A 20,992-nucleotide genomic window follows, 5' to 3' on the forward strand; every position below is an offset into this window, starting at 1 on the left:
AATGCATCTTTTGGAGCAAAACTTAATATAAAATTCAGTCTTATTTTACTATAAGACCAGGTATAATATAATATAATATAATATAATATAATATAATATAATATAATATAATATAATATAAATACCAGGTCTTATTTTAATTTTTGCCTCAAAAGACACATTAGAGTTGACTGTCCAGCTAGGTCTTATTTTCGGGGAAACACGGTAGTAACAAGTGTTGGAAAAGCTATGGAGAAAAAGGAACTCTCATACACTACTGGTGGGAATGTAAATTGGTAGAGCCACTATGGAAGTTCCTCAAAAAAATTAAGACTAGAAGTACCATAGTTTGTATTCTTTTTGTCTTTTTGTTTCAGATGGAGGAACACCCTTCAGTATTTCCTGTAATGCTGATCTTGTGGTGGTAAATTCTGTCAGCTTTTTTATGGATGGAAGAGTCTTATTTCTTCTTCATATCTACAGGAGACCTTTGCTCAGTAAATTCTTCTTGGCCGGTGATTTCTCCCTTTCAATATTTTAAATATTTGATTCCTCTCTCTCCTCACTTGTAAGGTTTTCTGCTAAAAATTTGATGATAATCTAATTTTTTTTTTGGTTACTATCTTCTTTTCCCTGGCTGCTTTTAGAAATCTTTCTTTGTCATTAATTTTTCAGTTTCAGTGTAATGTGTCTTGGAAAATGCCTTTTTGGAGGTAATAGTTGCTCTATTTGTTTCTTGGATTTGAGTATCCAGTTATTTTCATAGATTTTGGAAGTTCTTGTCAATGATTTGTTTGCATAGGCTGTCTGTTCTTTTCTCCCTCTTTTCTCCTTCTGGTATAGCCATTATATTTTTATTGCTCTTTCTGATGGAGTCAGATAGTTCTCGTAAAGTTCGTTCACCATTTTTGTTTGTTTGTTTTTACTCTCAAATCTCTCTCTTCATCCAGCTGTGTCATTTCTAGATCTTTTTTCCACTTGATATCACTAATTCTTTCTTCCATCTCATCTTCTCTATTTCCTAAGCTTGCTAGTTCATTCTTCATCTCTTTCTTTGAATTCTTTAGCTGATGAATTTCTGTTTGGTTCTTTTTTATAATTTAAATCTCTTTGGTAAAGTGCTCCGTTTGTTGATTTCTTTCTTGAGCTCATGGAACTGCCTTTGTGAGTTTTCTTGTATCTGTTGAGTTTTTGCAACCTTGAATTCTCTGTCATTTAAATCACATATATTCATGTCTTTAAGCTTATTTTCTAGAGACTGTTCATTATGTTTCTCAGCTATCTTGTTACTTTGTTTATTCATTGTATTTAATAGATTTCTCTGCTAAGCGTTTATGGGAGTGAAATGTGCTCATCTTAAAGACTGACACTTCTCTATTTAGCAGGTTGATAAGAAGGTCTTCTTTTTATTTTCTAGTAGGTTGTGCTGACATGTTAATTTTTACTTTTTCTTACTTGCACTGCTGGAACTTCCAGGATCTCTTTGGGGCTGTGTTCCCTCAGCTGTGGAACATGCTGTGTATTTCCTGGGGAGGTTGGCGTACCTTTTGTGACCAGGTCACCTCAATCTCAGGGCACCAATTGCATGGTGGTATGTGGTGGGCAATGAGGTTCTGGGCTCGCAAAATACCAGCCCTGCTTCCTACAACTAGATGCTATGAGCAATGCTGTACTTTCTGAGGTATTCCAGGTGCCTCCACTGTGTTCCACTGTGATGGGTTAGGGTGGGGTGACCCAAGAGAGTCCATATTGTGCATTTGTGGGTTTGTTCTCCTCCCAGTAATGGCAGCTGACAGACCTCAGCTGCCACTCCTCTGTCTCTGCCTCTGTCACTGGGATTAGCTGCAATGTGCACCTGCTGCTCAGGGAGAAATGCTTCTGCTTCTCTAGTCTACTGGTCTGCACATAGTGTGCTCTGTAACCTGACATTTTTGCTTCAACAGCTTCTGCTAGGGCCCACTGTGAGCTCTGGGAGAGTGAGGAGAGGCGAGCTCTGAGAAGGTGAGGGGAGATGACTATGTGTCTGTGGCTTTGTTTTCTGCCTGGTAATGGTGGCTGTTATACCACAGCTGCTGCACCTTTGTGTTTCATGTGTGCCTCTCTCACTGGGTTCAGCCACAGTATGTGCTGACCACTCAGGCAATAATGTTGATTCTACCCCTCTGCCCCTTAAGGATACAGAGTAAGTATGCTGTAATCTGATTCCTTCCCTGATACTGAGTCCTGCAGTGGGCTCTGGGCTGTATCTGTGGCACCTATCTCTGTCTTTCCCCCTTTCTTCCTCCCCTGTTTCCTTCAATATACCCATCTTCAGATGTTTCAATGTGAGGATCTTTCAGATGTGTTTGTGTGTTGCACAGGAAATCCTTTGTTGAACTATAGCTGTCCAACTTGTTGTAACTTCCAGGAGAGAGACCTAGAGGGCCTCTCATGCCACCATGCTTCTGACGTCACTGAGAATCTCTTTGATGTGAGAGTTTATCTCCATCTTGTCCCTATTTCCTCCAACTTCCACTTTATTTGCTTGGCTGTATATTGCTTTCCTGCTCCAGTGGTCGTCCAGAAGACTCTGTATTCCTCAGTCTCCAAGGTCACTGTGAGTTACATGTCAGTTTAATAGCTGCATTATATGTCTATTATAATTTTATTTTCTTATTAATTTTTAAAGAGAATTAAAATTATAGAAACACTTATGCTTTGAGTGCCAAGAAGTTTAGAATAAAATTAATAAATTACAGTTTTTAAAATCACCTTATTCTTTATTTTTGAACACTAATTTTATTGGCCTTGATTTATGTTTTCTATTATAAACTACCTAAAGTGCTTGGAAGATAATTGAGAATATATTAAAATACAAACCAAAACAAAATTAAAAACCTAAGCTCTGACTGAGAAGGTATGCCAAATGACTGCCACAGCTCCCTATATAAAATTGCAGAGCATTTCAGAAGATTTTATTGGTAATCAGCAGTGAGGGTATGAGGGAGGATAATCAATTTTCTCATTAGTCCTAGGATTTTTATTAGGTGAGGATTATAGAAATTTATAGAAAACTGCCTGCTATTTTATATATTTAGTTTTCTTTTGTTTTTCCTTCTAAGTGCCCATAGGCAGAAAATTACATTGTAATGTACAGAGAAGATATAATGGTGAGATAGGTGCAGTTATTAATGACATTAAAGATGGAAGATCCTAGGACATAATGGGGGGGGAGATCACTTCTGTGTCAAGAATACAATTACAAAGAAGTGTCAGGGAACTAGGCCCAGGAATTAGTTTTTTCTTAGAACCAGTGCAGCTTTCCTTTAGGAAATTTTGGCAAGAAAATTCCATGGACTAGAGCCTGATGATTAGGTACAGAACCAGCAGGGATAGGCAAAGGTCATTATAGGAGGGATACTCTTTAATCTCTGATATACTCAAGATTATTAGTCAGAGTTTCATTTACATAGGTCACAGATACGCGCTGGAAACAGTAAAATGTAAAATTATATAAAAACAAACAATGGTAACTAATATTCTTTAAAAAGTATGTGGTTGGTTTTGTGCTAAGCACTTTAAAGGTATCATCTTTTTTAATCCTCATCATAGCTCTATGAGCTTCTTTACAAATGAGAAAACTGAGGTTTTGGAAGAGATTAAGGTATCTTGCCCAACAAAATATATTATAGTGGAGACTTAAATCTAGATCATTTCAAAGCCAAGATATACTTAATTACTAGTAGTACTTTTAGAAATATACCATTCCTGATTATTGTATATTGTTCCTGACTGTTTGTCAAGATTATATGTTCTTTTAATTGTGGAAGACATGGCTTAGTTGAACTAGACAGAGAATGAACTGATCTCTGAACCCTCTTTTCCCTTCTGCCTAGTTCCCAGTGCTCCTATAAGCTCTAGCTTTCTTTAGGAAATTGAAGTCAAGACTCCTGCAAATGTGATTTTTCTGAGAACTAAAAATATCAGTTTATTTGAGAAGAGGAGTTGAGATTAGCAGTTGACTCTGAAAGCTCTTGATGAAATGAACTTTTTGTGCCTAGTAATTAAGAGAAACAATTGGTAGTATCTGGAGTCAGTCCCCTTACAAAAGGATCCTCTAAACTTACTGTTGAAAGGAACAAAGGATACTGGGGTTAGAGAGTATTTCATGACACCATATCTGAGAATCTATTGCTGGTATTCTTGGATTACAGGGTGACTTCAAAGAAATTGCAGGTGCAGCTTTTTAGGAAGGTACACTAAAGAGAGAGCAGAGTTATACCTCAAGGAAATAATTGCAAACAGAAGACACTTGGTTAGTAGAAGGCCTAGACAAATAAGCTCTACAGTTGATGTCAGGGAACCAACTCAAAGATGGGTAGACAGTGACACTTAGGAAAGGTTGAATGTGTCACTGTGGGGAGACCAAAAGGCTTTTGATATTGTTTTGTTTCAGAATTTAAAAAGTTTGCTTACTTTCCCTTTTTTAAGCTTACAAGTAGGGACATGGTGCTAATCTATTAAAATAATTTGGCAGCTAGATTCTCCCAGGTGTCTGGCCCTGAGAACTTTTTCCATGAAAATCTCTGTTCCAAGAATTACATCTGCATCAAATCACACACATAACTCTAATAAATACATGTAGTTAAAATGTATTCCATTTCTGTGTAATATTGGGTATATTTTGATATTTCTTTCTTTCTTTTGCATTAATGGAAGAAACATGATGGGTGAAAACAGCAGACAGAGTCAAACCTGGGTTTGAATTCTGGCTCTGATATGTTGGGTTTCTTATGATTCCTGCAGATAACAGCCCATTGCAAGAGATCCCTGAGTTGGCCATAGAAGAATACAGGTTTTTATTGGTGGATTTACAAGTTAGCTTTCCAAGGGGAAATGTGGTGAGTCAAATTTTGGTAGTGACATCTTTTTTTAGGTCATAATAGAATAAAGAACAGCTAGTGTGCTATTTTCATTGAAGACAACATTGTGTAACAAAAGACACATGAACTTTCATGGGCTGTTTTTGAGTTCCAGTTTTGCAACTTTCTAGTTGTTTGACTATAGGCAAGTTTTATGGAGCCTGGAACTTCAGTTCCTTTGTCTAAAAAGAAAATTAGATAATAATATAAATGATAGTGGCTGCTTGGTAATTGACTGAGCTAGTAAATATAAATCACCAGAAATATAGCTAGTGATTTATATATTACGTCAGTCCTAATTCCTATCTTTGTCTATCACCATCAGAGCACAAGCATGTTCCCCTACTACATACACACTATTACAATGGTGTGGGACTGCCACCATGACGTCAAGGCCTTAGATATCTTGTGTTAGTAGATGTAATTATTGCTTCCTCCCCAATTTTCTTTCTAGGTTATCTCTTACATATCTGGGAGGCCCATGGGACAATTTGACCCAGAATATGAGAGAATGAATGGGAGAGGAATAATAAATGGAAAAAATATATAATTTATTAATACATGAGGAGTTTTGTTGGAAATCTAATTAATATTAACATTTTTTAAAACTGTATGGCAGAATGAAGAATTATAATTTATATTTCTGGATCAAGGATATACTCTGAAAAGCAAGAACAAAATAAAATAAAGCAAACATATAGCTTGTGTTTAACTTTAGAATGGAAGAGACTGCTTTATGAATTTATTTTACAGCATTCTCATATAATTTTTATTCAGGTGTTTGCTCTTTTAGAGTACAAGTTGCACTGAATGTCCCCTGTGAAAATAACAAGTAGAATCAGTTTAGCATTAACTATCCTCATATAAAAAGGACAAAAGGGCTTATGCTTTCTCAGAGTAAGCCTAGCACTGCCAACCAAGTGTTGTCTTTCAATTAAGGTTCTGCCCCTTTCCACTTTTAAGATACAGAGCTGATTATAACCCCTGTTGAGCTGCAATCCTTGTTCAAAGACTGAGAGATTTGGAAAGTGGAGAATGCAAGAGGAGGGCACCATGCTGAAAATTCAGTGAGTTCCACAAAAGCAGCAAAACAAGGACTGCTCCTAAGGAGAGAAGTCTGGATAGTTCATGAAGTGCTTTCAACATTAACAGAGACAAGGAATATGGATGGGAAGGAAATATCCAATGGTTTGCTGGAAAATGTTTAACACCCAGTTCTATGGGGGGAAAAGATCCCTGATTTGTGGCATCTACCAATTGCCATGAGGTAAATACTCCCACTATAGCCTGTTTCCAGTTACCAACAAGATATCATTGAAAGCCAAATTGGAGATTGATGCTCATAATTGACCCTCCTGAGCCAGTACCAGTCAACACATCAATGGCAGTAACCTTGGCACTACTGATTGAGAGGGAGGATCTGATATAGAATTTTAAGAAATAATATGTCTTTTGTGTCAGAGATTCTTAAAATAATAGCTTTTCCACTTATTAACTATCTAATCTTGGGTAAATATTCTTAAATTCCTCAAGTCTCATTTCCTTATTTAGTAATTCATTTATTCAGTATACATTTGCATATATTTTGTATACAAGAGACTGTTGTTCTAGGTATTATGGATGTAGAGGCCAATAAAACAAAGTCCTTACTCTTTTGGAGCTTAGATGCTAGAGAGGAGAGCATAAACAAAAACTATAATTTTAGGAAGTTCATGAAAAAAATACATAGGTACTGTAAAGCCCAGAAAGGGAGATTTTGTGTATTTTGTGCACTGCTCTATTCTCAGTGCTTACAACATTGCAAGAATCATGAGAGCATAAAGGAGGGGTCTGCTACTCTAAATAGGATGTCAAAAAAGGCATTCTGAGGGGCTGATATGTGATCAGAGAGACTTGAATCATATGAAAGAACAAATGTGGCAGGTGCTGTTGGGTAGTTGGTTGGAGTCACCATTTCCAACCCTCTTCTCTTGAAATACTTCCAGCGGGAGTGACCATGTGCCATAGTTCAGACCAGAAAAAATAAGTGAAAATCATTTGGGTGGGGTTTCTGGAAAACCTTTACTTTTCACAATAAAATAGAACAGATTTCTTTGGATCCCCTTAACCTCCTTTACGTCTTGACCCTTGGCTTTTTTTTGTTGTTGTTGCCTGGACTTGATTGAAAATTAGCAGCTACTTTGAGACTGTAAAGTAACAAGCTTGAAGATAATATTATCATGTATTAATTATAACATATTAATTAATAACATTAATAACATATTAATGAATATGTTATAATTAATGCATATTATTCATATTATAAAGTACTCAATAAGTAATAAAAAATAGTTTACTATGTTGAACCCATAATTTTTGCTTTACAATAGGAGTCATAATAATGTGAGTGATTCCAGAGTTAAATAAGCCTAGTGAACATCTGGGGATTGCTTTGTAGCTCATGCCAGGTGACCCTCAGCAGGGCATAGAGTACAGCTGAACTTGGCCTCCATTGGGGCCCCTCGTAGAAGGCCCTGGGGCTGGCACTTCTGGTGGCCAGCTTCAGACTGAACTGGATCACCACCCAGCTGCCTCCATGGACAACACACTCAAAGGGCAGACTAGGCAGGCACCAGAGTTCTGCTAAAGCAAATCCTGCTCCATAGGGTCAGCCCCTGCACAACAGTTCCTCCACTGTAGTCATGGCCAGTCCTTGCAACCATCATCCTGAGGGTCAATCTCTCCCCATGATGTGCAAACAGGAACCAAGGCTCAATGACAACAAGAGGGCACACACAACTCACACATGGGACACACTGTCAGCACCTGGCTCTGGTGACCAGAGAGAATGTACTACTGGGCCCCACAGGACACCTATTACATGAACCCTCTCTACTAAGATTTGGAAACAATGCAACTCCATCTAATTCATAGAAACAAACACAAGGAGACAGGCAAAATGGGGAGACAAATAAATATGTCCCAAATGAACAGAGCAACGATCCCAAAAAAGAACTAAACTAAATGGAAACAAGCAATCTACTAATGCAGAGTTCAAAACAATGGTTATAAGGATGCTCAGTTATCTCAGTGAGAACCTCAACAAAGAGATGGGAAACACAAAAATGGAAATAGAAAACATAAAAAAGAACCAGTCAGAAATGAAGAATGAAATACAGCATGCATTATAAGGAATCAACAATAAATTAGTTGAAGCAAAGCTTTGAATTAGCAATTTAGAAGATAAAGTAGCAGAAAACACCCAATCAGAACAGCAAAAAGAAAAAGGATTTTAAAAAAAAGATAGTTTAAGGGGCCTCTAGGACAACATTAAGCATACCAACATTTGCATCATTGGGATACCAGAAGAAGAGAGAGCAAAGAATTGAAAACCTATTTGAAGAAATGATGATGGAAAATTTCCCTAACTTGGCAAAGAACATAGACATACAAGCTCAGGTGGCGCAGAGAGTCCCAAACAAGATGAATCCAAGGAGGCTCATTCTAAGATATATCAGAAATAAAATGCCAACAATTAAAGACAAAGAGAGAATCTTAAAAGCCACAAGGCAAAAGCAGTTAATTACCTGTGAGAGAGCTCCCATTAGACTGTCAACTGATTACTCAACAGAAACTGCAGGCTAGAGGAGATTGGCATGAAATATTCAAAGTGATGAAAAGCAAGGAACTACAACCAAGATTACTCTACCCAGCAAGGCTATCATTTAGAATCAAAGGATAGATAAAGAGCTTTCAAGACAAGAAAGGTCTAAAGGAATCCATCACCACCGAACGAGTATTACAGAAATGTTAAAAGGACTTTTTAAAGAAGAAGATAAAAAACATGAATAATAAAATGTCAATAACTATATATCTAGCAACAATTACTTTATATGTAAATGGATTAAATGCTTTAATCAAAAGACAGAGGATGGCTGAATAGATAGGAACACAAGACCCTTACATAATGCTGCCTATAAGACACTCACTTTAAATCAAAAGACATGTACACACTGAAAGTAAAGGGATAGGAAAAGATATTTCATGAAAATAGAAAGAAACCAAAAGCTCGAAGAGCAACACTTATACCAGACAAAATAGACTTCAAAGCAAAAGCTATAACAAACAACAGAAAACTATCCAGTCATCCCACTTCTCAGTATTTCTCTGAAGAAAACCAAAACACTACTTCAAAGGGACATATGCATCCATGTGTTCATTGCAGCATTATATTTACAATAGCCAAGATATTGAGGCTACATCAATGTGTCCATCAATGGATGAATGAATAAAGAAAAGGTGGTACACTTTTAAAAGAAATTGAAGAAGACACAAAGAAATGGTAAGATATTCCATGTTCATAGATTGGAAGAATCAACATAGTTAAAATCTCCATATTACCCAAAGCAATATAAAGATTGAATACAATTCTCATCAAAATGCCAATGGCATTTAAAAAAAAAAATAAAAGAAAAATTATCAGATTTGTATGGAATCACAAAAGACCCTGAATAGCCAAAGCAATTCTAAGTTAAAAAGAACAATGCTGGAGGTAACACACTCCTTGACTTCAGCTTGCACTACAGAGCAACAGTAATCAGAAGAGTGTGGTATTGGCAGAAAAATGGACACACAGACCAATTGAGTAGAATTGAAAACCCATAAATAAACCCACATAAATGTGGACAGATAATTTACGACAAAGGAGCCAAAAACACAATGGAGAAAAGACAGCCTCTTCAAAAAATGGTGCTGGGAGAATTGGAAAGCCACGTGAAAAAGAATGAAACTAGACTGTTATCTGTAACCGAGTACCAAAATTAACTCAAAATGGATCAAATACCTAAATATAAAACCTGAAGCAATAAACTGCATAAAAGAAAACTTATGTACCTTGGATTCAAAGAGGGATTTATGAATTTGACTTCAAAGGCAAGGGAAGTAAAAGCTAAAATCAAAGAATGGGATTATATCAAACTAAAAGGCATCTGCACAGCAAAAGAAACCATTGACAAAATAAAGAGGCAACCAACCGAATGAGAGAAGATATTTTCAGACAATGCCTCCGATAAGGGGCTAATATCCGAAATATATAAGGAACTCATACAACTCAACAGCAAAAGAACAAACAATCCAATTAAAAAATGAGCAGAGGACCCGAAGAGACATTTTTCCAAAGAGGACATACAGATGGCCAATAGACATATGAAAAGATGCTCAACATTACTAATCATCAGAGAAATGCAAATAAAAACCACAATGAGATATCACCTCACCCCAGTTAGAATGGCTGTCATCAAGACAAATAGTAACAAGTGTTGGAGAGGCTGTGGAGAAAAAGGATCCCTTATACACTGTTGGTGGGAATGCAGATTGGTGCAGCCACTACAGAAGGCAGTGTAGAGGTTCCTCAAAAAATTTAGAATAGAATTACCATATGACCCAGCAATCCCTCTCCTGGATATCTACCCAAAAAATCTGAAAACAATTATCTGTAAAGATATATGTGCTCCAATGTTTATTGAAGCTTTATCTACAGTAGCCAAGACATGGAAACAGCCAAAATGTCCTTCAATAGATGATTGGATAAAGAAGATACACAGTGGAATACTACTCTACCATAAGAAAAGCTGAAGTAGTGCCATTTGCGACAACATGAATGGATTTTGAGATTATTATGCTAAGTGAAATAAGTTAGAAAAAGTCGAGAACCTTATGAGTTCCCTTGCATATGGGATATAAAACTGTAAACAACAAAGGGACAAGACAAACAAATGAAGAAATAAAAACTCATAGACACAGACAACAGTTTAGTGATTATCAGAGCGTGGGGGGAGAGGAGGGTGGTAGATGAGAGTAAAAGGGATCAAATATATGGTGAAGGAAGAACTGATTCTGGATGGTGAACACACAATGTGTTATATAGATGATGTAGTACAGAATTGTATGCCTGAAACCTGTGTAACTTTACTAACCATTGTCACCCCAATAAATTTTAATTTTAAAGAAAGGTGGTACATATATAAAATCGAATATTTCTCAACCATAAAAAAAGAGTGAAGTTTTGCCATCTGCAGTAACATGGGTAGAATTAGAGGGTGTTATGCTAAAAGACAGAGAAAGACAAATGCCATATGATTTCACTTATATGAAGAGTCTTAAGAACAAAATAAACACCCCAAATAGAAACAAACTCACAGGCACAGAGAACATTGTGAGGGTTGCCACTTGGGAGGGGATTGGGGGTGAGTAAACAAGGTTAAGGATTAAGAAGTACAAATTGGGAGTGTTTCCCGAGTGGCCATGAGCAAGCGGAACCAGGTGTCGTACGTGCGGCCAGTCGAGCCGGCGTTCCTGGCCCGCTTCAAGGAACAGGTCGGCTACAGGGAAGGACCCACCGTAGAGACCAAGAGAATCCAGCCCCAGCTCCCAGATGAAGATGGTGACCACAGTGACAAAGAAGATGAACAGCCCCAAGTGGTGGTTTTAAAAAAGGGAGACCTGTCAGCTGAAGAAGTCATGAAAATTAAAGAAGAAATAAAGGCTGCCAAAGCAGATGAAGAACCAGCTTCCTCTGATGGAAGAATCATGTATCGAAAACCAGTCAAGCGTTCCCCAGATGAAAAATATTTAGGTTTAACAGCAAGCTCAAAAAAGAAGAAGACGAATGAAGATAAAATAAATAAACAGGACTCGGTTAAAAAGAACTCACAAAAGCAAATCAAAAACAGCAGCCTCCTTTCTTTTGACAGTGGAGATGAAAATTAGTAAGTGTAAACGTTTTGGACTTGGTCTTTAAGAGTATATGAAGTGTTTTTAAAAACATTATTTTTTCCTATTATAAAGATAATACAAGTTCATCATAGAAAATACAGAAAAAATTTAGTAGGATGAAAACTGTAGCCATCCCTCAATACACCTTTGATTTGAAATGCTAACTCTGTAGACGTTAACTACTAACATGTTATTTCCCATGTGGGTGTGTATGTATGTAAGTTTTATTTTTTTAACAAAATTGAGATTGTATTATGTATGTTCTCTATACTGCTTCTCACTTGACATTATATTGTGAGCATTTTTCCAGGTCAATAAAATTCCTGACATTAATAGCTACAGAAGATTTTGTAATTAAACAGATCCCTGTTGTACTTCCTCATGAGCAGAACCCCACTTTGGTTGGGGAAGACGGTCATGTGTGTAGTTAAGAACGGTCATGTGTGTAGTTAAGAATACTTCCCCAGCTCCTGCTAAGCGTAGTCGTATGACATCTCTGGCAAGCTAGGAGATATAAGTGGGTCTCGTACAAGTAAGGATCTAATTAATACAAGTGATCTTGACACAAGTTAGGATCTAATGTACAACTTGGTGATTATAGCTGATAACACTAAAGAAAAGAGATACAAGTGGAAGTCTGCTTAATAAAGCTCCTAGGTTTTTTGATACAAAAGGAGAGATTTGGCAGGCATGAACCTTTGTCTTTCTGTTTTCATCCTGCGTGGAGCCCAGACATGAAACCTGGGAGTACCAGGCCCATTTCTAGGCATAAGGAAGGCAGCCACTTGCTCTGGATGGGACAGTGAGTTGAAAGGCTCAAGGAGCTTAGATCCTATAGCATGCCTGGAGGAGCTGCAGCACCAGCCTTGGGCTGCCACACCCTAGAACTGATACATGAGAATAAACACCCTCTTATTTAAGCCCCTGTCAAATTTGTGCTATGTGCAGCCTAAGTAAGACAGTGGTCAAACATGCTTGTACAAAAATCTCAAAATGTGTTTCTTATGATTCCATAGGATGAATTCATGGGAGCAGAATTACTGGATCAAAATATTTGAATTTTTTTCTTTAATTCTTAGAATATTTTTTTCCAGTTTTATTGAGAAATAATGACATACATCACGGTATAAGTTTAAGGCATTAACATAATGGTTTGATTTACATCTATTGTGAAATGAAAAGTATTTGAATATTTTTAAAGCTTTTGATGCTTACTTTCAAATTGCTTTCCAAAGAGGTTTTTACCGTTTTATTCATTTATCACCTGCAAGAGCCCACTTACCTCATCCATGTTAACAGTGCATCAGCCATAGGCTGGCAACAGCCATTTCATTTTTGTCAATTTGACATATTGAAAATGGTGTTTAATAGTCAAATTTAATTGGCATTTTCTTTGATTTGCCAGGGAAGCTAAACTGTTTTGTATATATTAACAGGTTATTTTGTATTTTTTTGAGTTAACTTTTTGTTCATTTTCGATTAGTATAGCCATATTTTTCTTATAATTTGTAAATTATGTAATCTGTCTTTTGTTGTTGTTCTGTTTCCCAACTTCTGTATCGGATAAAGAATCACCTAAAAAAAAAAAGAAGTACAAATTGGTAGTTACAAAATAGTCATGGGGATGCAAATTCCTTATAGCATAAGGAATATAGTTAATAATATTGTAATAACTATGTATGGTGTCTGATGGGTACTAGATTTATAGGGGTGATTGCCTCATAAGTTATAATAATATCGCATCACTATGTTGTACACCTGAAATATTGTATGTAATTGAAAAGTAAAAAATAATTAAAAAAATAAAATAGGAAAAAATAAAATTCCGAAACAAAAGAGCTCTTCCAAACAAACACATTTTATGTATTACTCATGTGCTTATAGTTCTCTCCTTTTTTTAAAAAATTAAATTATTGTGGTGACAATGGTTAGTAAAATTACATAGGTTTCAAGTCTACTTTTTAAAAACAGGAAAATAAAAATTTCCTACTGATCAAAAACCGGGCTCTAAGCAACCTAACCGAGAGAAAATATCTGAGAAAAAGAATTTGATCCCCTTTACCCTCATCTACCACCCCGCAACCCCCTTACCCTCTGGTAACCACTAAACTATTGTCTGTGTCTATGAGTTTTTGTTTCTCATTTGTTTGTCTTGTTCTTTTGTTGTTTTGGGTTCAAATCCCACATATCAGTGAATCATTGTTCTTGACTTTTTCTGTCTGATTTATTTCGCTTAGCATCATAATCTCAAGATTCATCCATGTTTTCGTAAATGGCATGTGGGGACAGAGCCCCAAAAAGCAGTTTCCAGGCTCTCAGCCTCACATAGAAAGGTGCTGGCTCAGGTAGTAAATGGCCATCGACTGTGATCAAATGGCCATCAGCTGTGGCTAGTTGGCCGTCAGCTGTAACCAGTGAGCCATTGGCCATGAATATAACTGCCGTGGCTAGGCTAGCAGAAAATGGGGGCTAGCAAGAAGATGGTGGCTGTGCCTGCAAGTGGAGCAGTGAGGGTTGAGAATTGTGTGGCTCCTGTTTCCTGTCTCTCCAACACAGCCGCCAGCGAGAGTATAGTGATATCACTCCCCTACCTATGGCTCCGTGGGTGTTCCTTTTTGGCTTCACTATGTCCTGCATTCTTATGTGGGGAGCGGGACCAGAGACCCCGCATGACACCCTGCATGACACATAGTGAAGTCGGCAGGATCCCCTGCACTACATGGCACTATTTCATCTTATGGCAGAATAGTATTCCATCATTTATATATACCACAACTTCTTTTTATTTATTTATTTATTTATTTATTTATTTTTTAATTTATTGGGGTGACAATTGTTAGTAGAATTACATAGATTTCAGCTGCGCAATTCTGCATCACATCATCCATAAATCACACTGTGTGTTCACCACCCAGAGCCAGCCCCCCCTCCATCACCGTACATTTGATCCCCCTCACCCTCATCCCCCACCCCCCAACCCCCTTACACTCTGGTAACCACCAAATTACGTTCCCCAGATTAATTTTCAAACCCCGTGGCCATCCTGTGGTCACCGACTGCCCTCCAATCCCCTCACCCTCCCCCCACCCCCCACTTCCCCCGCCCATCTAGCAACCCTCAGTTTTTCCTCATTGTCTCCCAAACAGTTTCTGATTAGTTCATTCACTTATTCTTTTCTTTAGAATCCGCAAATAAGTGAGATCATATGGAACTTATCTTTCTCTGTCTGACTTATTTCACTTAACATAATGTTCTCTAGATCCATCCATGCACAACTTCTTTATCCACTCATCTGAAGGACATTTTGGTTGTTTCCTTGTCTTGGCCGCAGTAAATAAAGCTGCATGAACATCGGAGCAAATATATCTTTATGGATAAATGTTTTCAGATTTTTTTGGGTAGATACCCAAGAGAGGGTGTTGTGTGGGGAGGCCTGTGGGGTCTCAGCTCCCACTCCCCACATAAGAACGCAGGATGTGGCTAGGCCAAAAAGGAACACCCACGGAACCATAGGTAGGGGAGTCATACCACTATAGTCTCACTGGAGGCTGGATTCACACGACGTGCGACCTGCTGTCCGCTTTTCTGCCTGCCAACCAACCGACTCCACTCTACAACGCAGCCACGGCAGTTATATCAGTGTCCAGTTGGCTAACCGGCTACAGCTGACGGTCAACTAGCCACAGCCCACGGTCATCTACTACCCGAGCCAGCATCCCTCCACATGAGGCCGGGAGCCTGGAAACTGCTCTCTGGGGCTGTGTCCCCACAGAGGGATTGCTGGGTCATATGGTAATTCTATTCTTAATTTTTTGGGGAACCTCCACACTGCCTTCCTTAGTGGCTGCATTAATCTGCATTCACACCAACAGTGTATGAGGGTTGCTTTTTCTCCATACAGCCTCTCCAACATTTGTTACTATTTGTCTTGTTGATGATAGCCATTCTGACTGGGGTGAGGTGATATCTCATTGTGGTTTTTATTTGCATTTCTCTGATGATTAGTGATGTTGAGTATTTTTTCATATGTCTATTTGCCATTTGTATGTCCTCTTTGGAGAAATGTCTCTTCAGGTCGTCTGCCCATTTTTTAATTGGATTGTTTGTTTTTTTTGTTGTTGAGATGTATGAGTTCCTTATATATTTTGGATATTAGCCCCTAATCGGAGGTGTTGTTTACAAAACTCTTCTCCCATTTGGTTGGTTGCCTCTTTATTTTGTCGATGGTTTCTTTTGCTGTGCAGAAGCTTTTTAGTTTGAAATAGTCCCATTCATAGACTTTAGCTTTTACTTCCCTTGCCTTTGGGGTCAAATTCATAAAATGCTCTTTGAACGCAAGATCTATAAGTTTAGTACTTATGTTTTCTTCTATGCAGTTTATTGTTTCTGATCTTATGTTTAGGTCTTTGATCCACTTCGGGTTAATTTTGGTACATGATGAGAGTTAGCAGTCTAGTTTCATTCTTTTTCACGAGGCTCTCCAATTCTCCCAGCACCATTTGTTGAAGAGGCTCTCTTTTCTCCATTGTATGTTTTTGGCTCCTTTGTCGTGAATTATCTGTCCATATTTATGTGGGTTTATTTTTGGGTTCTCAGTTCTATTCCATTGGTCTGTGTGTCTGTTTTCTGCCAATACCATACGGTTTTTATTACTGTAGTACAAGCTGAAGTCAGGGAGTGTGATACCTCCAGTATTGTTCTTTTTTATTAGGATTACTTTGGTTATTCAGGTTTTTTTTGTGGTTCCATACAAATCTGGAACAAATTTCATACAAATTTCTTTAAAAAATAACATTGGGATTTTCATGGGGATTGCATTCATTCTGTGTATTGCTTTGGGTAATATGGCCATTTGAACTATGTTGATTCTTCCAATCTATGAACATGGAATGTCTTTTCATTTCTTTGTGTCTTCTTCAATTTCTTTAAAAAATTTCTTATAGTTTTCAGTACATAGGTCTTTCAGGATATAGATCTTTTCAGTATACATGTCTTGCACAACAAGAATAGGTATTTTATTCTTTTTGTTGCAATTGCAAAAGGAATTGTTTTTTTTATTTCATTTTCTGAGATTTTATTGTTAGTACCTAGGAATGCAATGGACTTTTTGTACATTGATTTTGTAACCGGCATCTTGACTGTATTTGTTTATTGTTTCTAATAGATTTTTAGTGGAATCTTTAGGGTTTTATATAAGTAGCATTATGTTATCTGCAAAGAGTGACAATTTAACTTCTTCATTCCCAGTATGGATGTCTTTTATTTCTTTGTCTTGCTTGATTGCTCTGGCTAGGACTTCCAATACTATGTTGAAAAGTAGAGGTGATAGGGGACAGCCCTGTCATGTTCCTGAATGTAGAACAGAGGGCTTCAGTTTTTCACCATTAATTATAATATTAGCTGAGGTTTTGTCATATATGGCCTTTAATATGTTAGGGTGTTTTCCTTTTATACCTATTTTATGAAGTGTTTTGATTATAAATGGATGTTTTATCTTGTCAAAAGCTTCTTCTGCATCTATTGATATAATCACATGATTTTTGTGTTTTATTTTGTTTATGTGGTGTATCACATTGATCAATTTGCATGTTGAACCATCCTTGTGCCCCTTGGATGAACCCCACTTGGTCTTGATGTATAATCTTTTAAATGCATTGTTGTATTTGATTTGCTAAAATTTTGTTTAGGATTCTTGCATCTGTACTGATCAGAGACATTGCTGTGTAATTTTCTTTTTTTGTGTTATCGTTAGAAGGTTTCAGTACCAGGGTGATGTTGGCCTCATAAAATGGGTTAGGGAGTATTGTCTCTTCTTCAATTTTTTGGAAGAGTTTGAGTAGAACAGGTATTAGATCCTCTTTGAATGATTGGTAGAATTCACTAGTGAAGCCATCTGGTCCTGGACCTTTGCTTTTGGGAAGGTTTTGGATGATTGATTCAATTTCCATCTGGTCATCAGTCTATTTAGATTTTACAATTCTTCCTGATTCAGCCTAGGAAGGCTATATGTTTCTAAGATCTTGTCCATTTCTTCTAGGTTATTGAATTTGGTGGCATATAGTCCTTCATTGTATTCTTGGATGATCCTTTATATTTCTGTGACATCCATTATAAATTCCACTTTTTCATTTCTGATTTTATTTATTAGTGTCTTCTCTCTTTTTATCTTAGTGAAACTAGCCAAGGATTTGTCAATTTTATTAATCTTTTCAAAGAACCAGCTCTTTGTCACATTAATTTTTTCTGTTGTCTTTTTATTCTCTATTTCATTTAGTTCTGCTTTGATTTTTATTATTTCCTTCCTTCTGCTGACTCTGGGTTTCATTTTATCTTCTTTTTCTAGTTCTCTAAGGTCTAACGTGAGGTTATTTGTCTGGCAGTTTTCTTGTTTCTTGAGTTAGGCTTTTAGTGATATAAAGTATCCTCTTAAAACTGCTTTCCCTGCTTCCCAAAAATTTTGGTAGGATTTATTTTCATTATCATTTGTTTCTTTGTGTCTTTTTATCTCTCCTCGTATGTCTTAATTGACCCAGTTGTTCTTTAAAAGTATGTTGTTTACATTTTTGTGGTTTTTCCTACTTTCTTTTTGCAGTTGATATCCAATTTCAAAGCCTTGTGATCAGAGAATATGCTTGGTATGATTTCAATTTTCTTAAATTTGCTGAGGTTAGTTTTATGTTCCAACATATGGTCTATCCTTGAGAATGTTTCATGTACACTAGAAAAGAATGTGTGTGATCTGGTGTTCTAAGATGAAGTAGTGTATAAATGTCAATCATGTCCATTTGATCCAAAGTGTCATTTAAGGATATTTTCTTATTGACTTCCTGTTTGGATAATCGATTCATGGCTGTCAATGGCGTATTTAATTGTGTTTGTGATGATTGCACAAACTCTAATTGTGTTTTTGTTAGTTTTTCCCTTTAGTTCTATTAGTGGTTGCTTTGTATATTGTGGTGCTTCCTGATTGGGGCCATATATATTGATTAAGTGTTATGTCTTCTTGTTGTATTGTCCCCTTTATCATTATGAAATGACTCTCCTTGTCTCTTGTTACCTTTTTATAGCCTGAAGTGTAAATTGTCTGATGTAAGAATGGACACATCTGGTTTTCTCTGGATAACATTTGCTTGGAGTATCATTTTTCACCCTTTCATTTTGGTCTATATTTGTTCTTGTAGCTGAGATGTGTCTCTTGATGGCAGCATTGGATTTTGCTTTTCTATCCGGTCTCCTAATCAGTGGTTTTTTATTGGTGAGTTCAGTCCATCTACCTTTAGGGTGATATTGATATATAAAGATTTCCTATAGCCATTCTATGTTTTGTTTTCTGGTAGCTCGGGGTTTCTATTGTTTCTTTGCCTTTTTGTTCTTGTCTGTTATTCCTTTTTTAAAAAAGATGTTTCATTAACATACAGCCAACATGTAATATTATATTAGTTTCAGGTGGACATCATAGTTATTCAACAGTACCCACCTAGCTCTTTACAGTGTTATTAGCACATTATTGATTTTATTCCCTCTGCTTAAAAAGTGGTAAGTCCAGCAATCATCTGACACTGTACCACGCTTTCACAATATTATTGAACTTTCCCCTTCTTTTAAAAATTTTCAATTAGAGTTGACATTCAGTATTATTTTATATTAGTTTAAAGTGTATAGTAGTGGTTAGATATTCATATAATTTAGGAAGTGATCCTCCTTACTAGTACCAGCTGGCACTATACATAGTTTGTACCATATTATTAATTATATTCCCTATACTTTACATTTGCATGACTATTTTGTAACTACCAATTTGTATTTAATACCATCACCTTTTTCACCCTGCCCTCAACCCCATTCCCATCTGTCACTCTGATAGATCTAATACCTATCTGGCACCATACATAGTTATTACAATATTATTGACTATATTCCTTCTGCGGTACCCTACATCCCCATGAATATTGTGTAACAACCCATTTGTACTTCTTAATCCCTTCCCCATTTTTACCCATCCCTAACCCCTCCTATCTTAAAGAAATCCCTCTAAGATTCCTTGTAATACTGGTTTGGTGGTGATGAACTCCTTCAGATTTTTCTTGTCTGGGAAGCCCCTTATCTGTCCTTCAATTCTAAATGATAGCTTTGCTGGGTAGAGTAATCTTGGTTGTACGTCCTTGCTATTCATCACTTTGAATATTTCCTGCCTATCCCTTCTGGCCTGTAAAGTTTCTGTTGAGAAATCAGCTGACCTTCTTATGGGGGCTCCCTTGTAGGTAACTAACTGCTTTTCTTTTGCTGCTTTTATGGTTCTATTTTTGTCTTTAACTTTTGAATTTTAATTATGATGTGTGTTGGGGTTGGCCTGTTTGGGTTCATCTTGTGTTTGGGACTCTCTGTGCTTCTTGGGCTTATATATCTATTTCCTTCACCAGGTTAGGGAAGTTTTATTTCATTATTTCTTCAAATAGGTTTTCAATTCCTTGCTGTCTCTCTTTATCTTCTGGTACCCTTATAATGTGAATGTTGGTACACTTGATATTGTCCCAGAGGTCCTTTAAACTCTCCTCAACTTTTTGGATTATTACTTCTTTTTGCTGTTCTGGTTGGGTGTTTTCTGCTACCTTGTTTTCTGCATTGCTTGTTCAGTCCTCTGCTTCATCTAATCTACTGTTGATTCCCTGTAATATATTCTTCATTTGCATTATTATGTTCTTTATTTTTGACTGGTTCTTTTTAATGTTTTCTATCTCTGCTTTTATGTTTCACATCTCTTTGTTGAAGTCCTCCCTGACATCAGTGAGCATCCTTATAACCAGTGTTTGGAACTTTGTGTCTGATAGATTGCTTGTCTCCATTTTGTTTAGTTCTTTTTCTGGAGCTTTGTTGTGTTCTTTTATTTGAGACACGTTTCTTTTTCTCCCCATTTTGGCTGCCTCCCTGTGTTTGTTTCTATGTATTAGGTAGGGCTACTATGTCTTCTGGTCTTAGTAGAGTGGCCTTATATAATAGGTGTGCTGTGGGGCTCAGTGGCTCCGTCTTTCTGGTCACCTGAGCCATGCACTCCAGGTGTGTCCCTTGTGTGGGTTGTGTGTGCCCTATTCTTGTAGTTGAGCCTTCATTGATAATTGCACATCAATGTGAGGGACTGACCCTTGGGCTCACTGGTTGTGAGGACTGGCCTTGACTACAGTGGAAGAGTTGTTGTGCAGGGGCTGACCCTACAGAGCAGGATCTGCCTCAGCTGAACTCTAGTGCCTGCCCAATCCACCTGTTGGGTGTGTTGTACATGGAGGTGGCTGGGTGATGCTCTAGCTTGTTTTGAAGATGGCCACTGGTGGTGCTAGCCCCTGGACCTTGAAAGTATCCACGAT

The 20,992-nt window shown here is 37.2% G+C and overlaps 3 protein-coding genes across 3 annotated transcripts in view; all 3 read left to right on the forward strand.

Annotated features, from left to right (window-relative positions):
• LRRC69 (leucine rich repeat containing 69) overlaps positions 1-20,992 on the forward strand; it is a 181,265-nt gene that overhangs the window by 103,016 nt on the left and 57,257 nt on the right. The window lies entirely within an intron of this gene.
• SLC26A7 (solute carrier family 26 member 7) overlaps positions 1-20,992 on the forward strand; it is a 445,736-nt gene that overhangs the window by 67,537 nt on the left and 357,207 nt on the right. The window lies entirely within an intron of this gene.
• On the forward strand, positions 11,134-13,205 carry LOC117033650 (uncharacterized protein KIAA1143 homolog). Its single transcript, XM_033125825.1, has one exon. The coding sequence runs from the start codon at positions 11,163-11,165 to the stop codon at positions 11,625-11,627; it is 465 nt and encodes a 154-aa protein (XP_032981716.1). The 5' UTR covers positions 11,134-11,162; the 3' UTR covers positions 11,628-13,205.

The sequence above is a fragment of the Rhinolophus ferrumequinum genome, chromosome 14 (genome assembly GCF_004115265.2).
Source record: "Rhinolophus ferrumequinum isolate MPI-CBG mRhiFer1 chromosome 14, mRhiFer1_v1.p, whole genome shotgun sequence".
In the NCBI taxonomy this organism is placed as follows: Eukaryota; Metazoa; Chordata; class Mammalia; order Chiroptera; family Rhinolophidae; genus Rhinolophus; species Rhinolophus ferrumequinum.

What these genes read in the sequence shown, in the direction of transcription:
- LOC117033650 (XM_033125825.1), top strand. Translation starts at nt 11,163, where the DNA reads ATGAGCAAGCGGAACCAGGTGTCGTACGTGCGGCCAGTCGAGCCGGCG.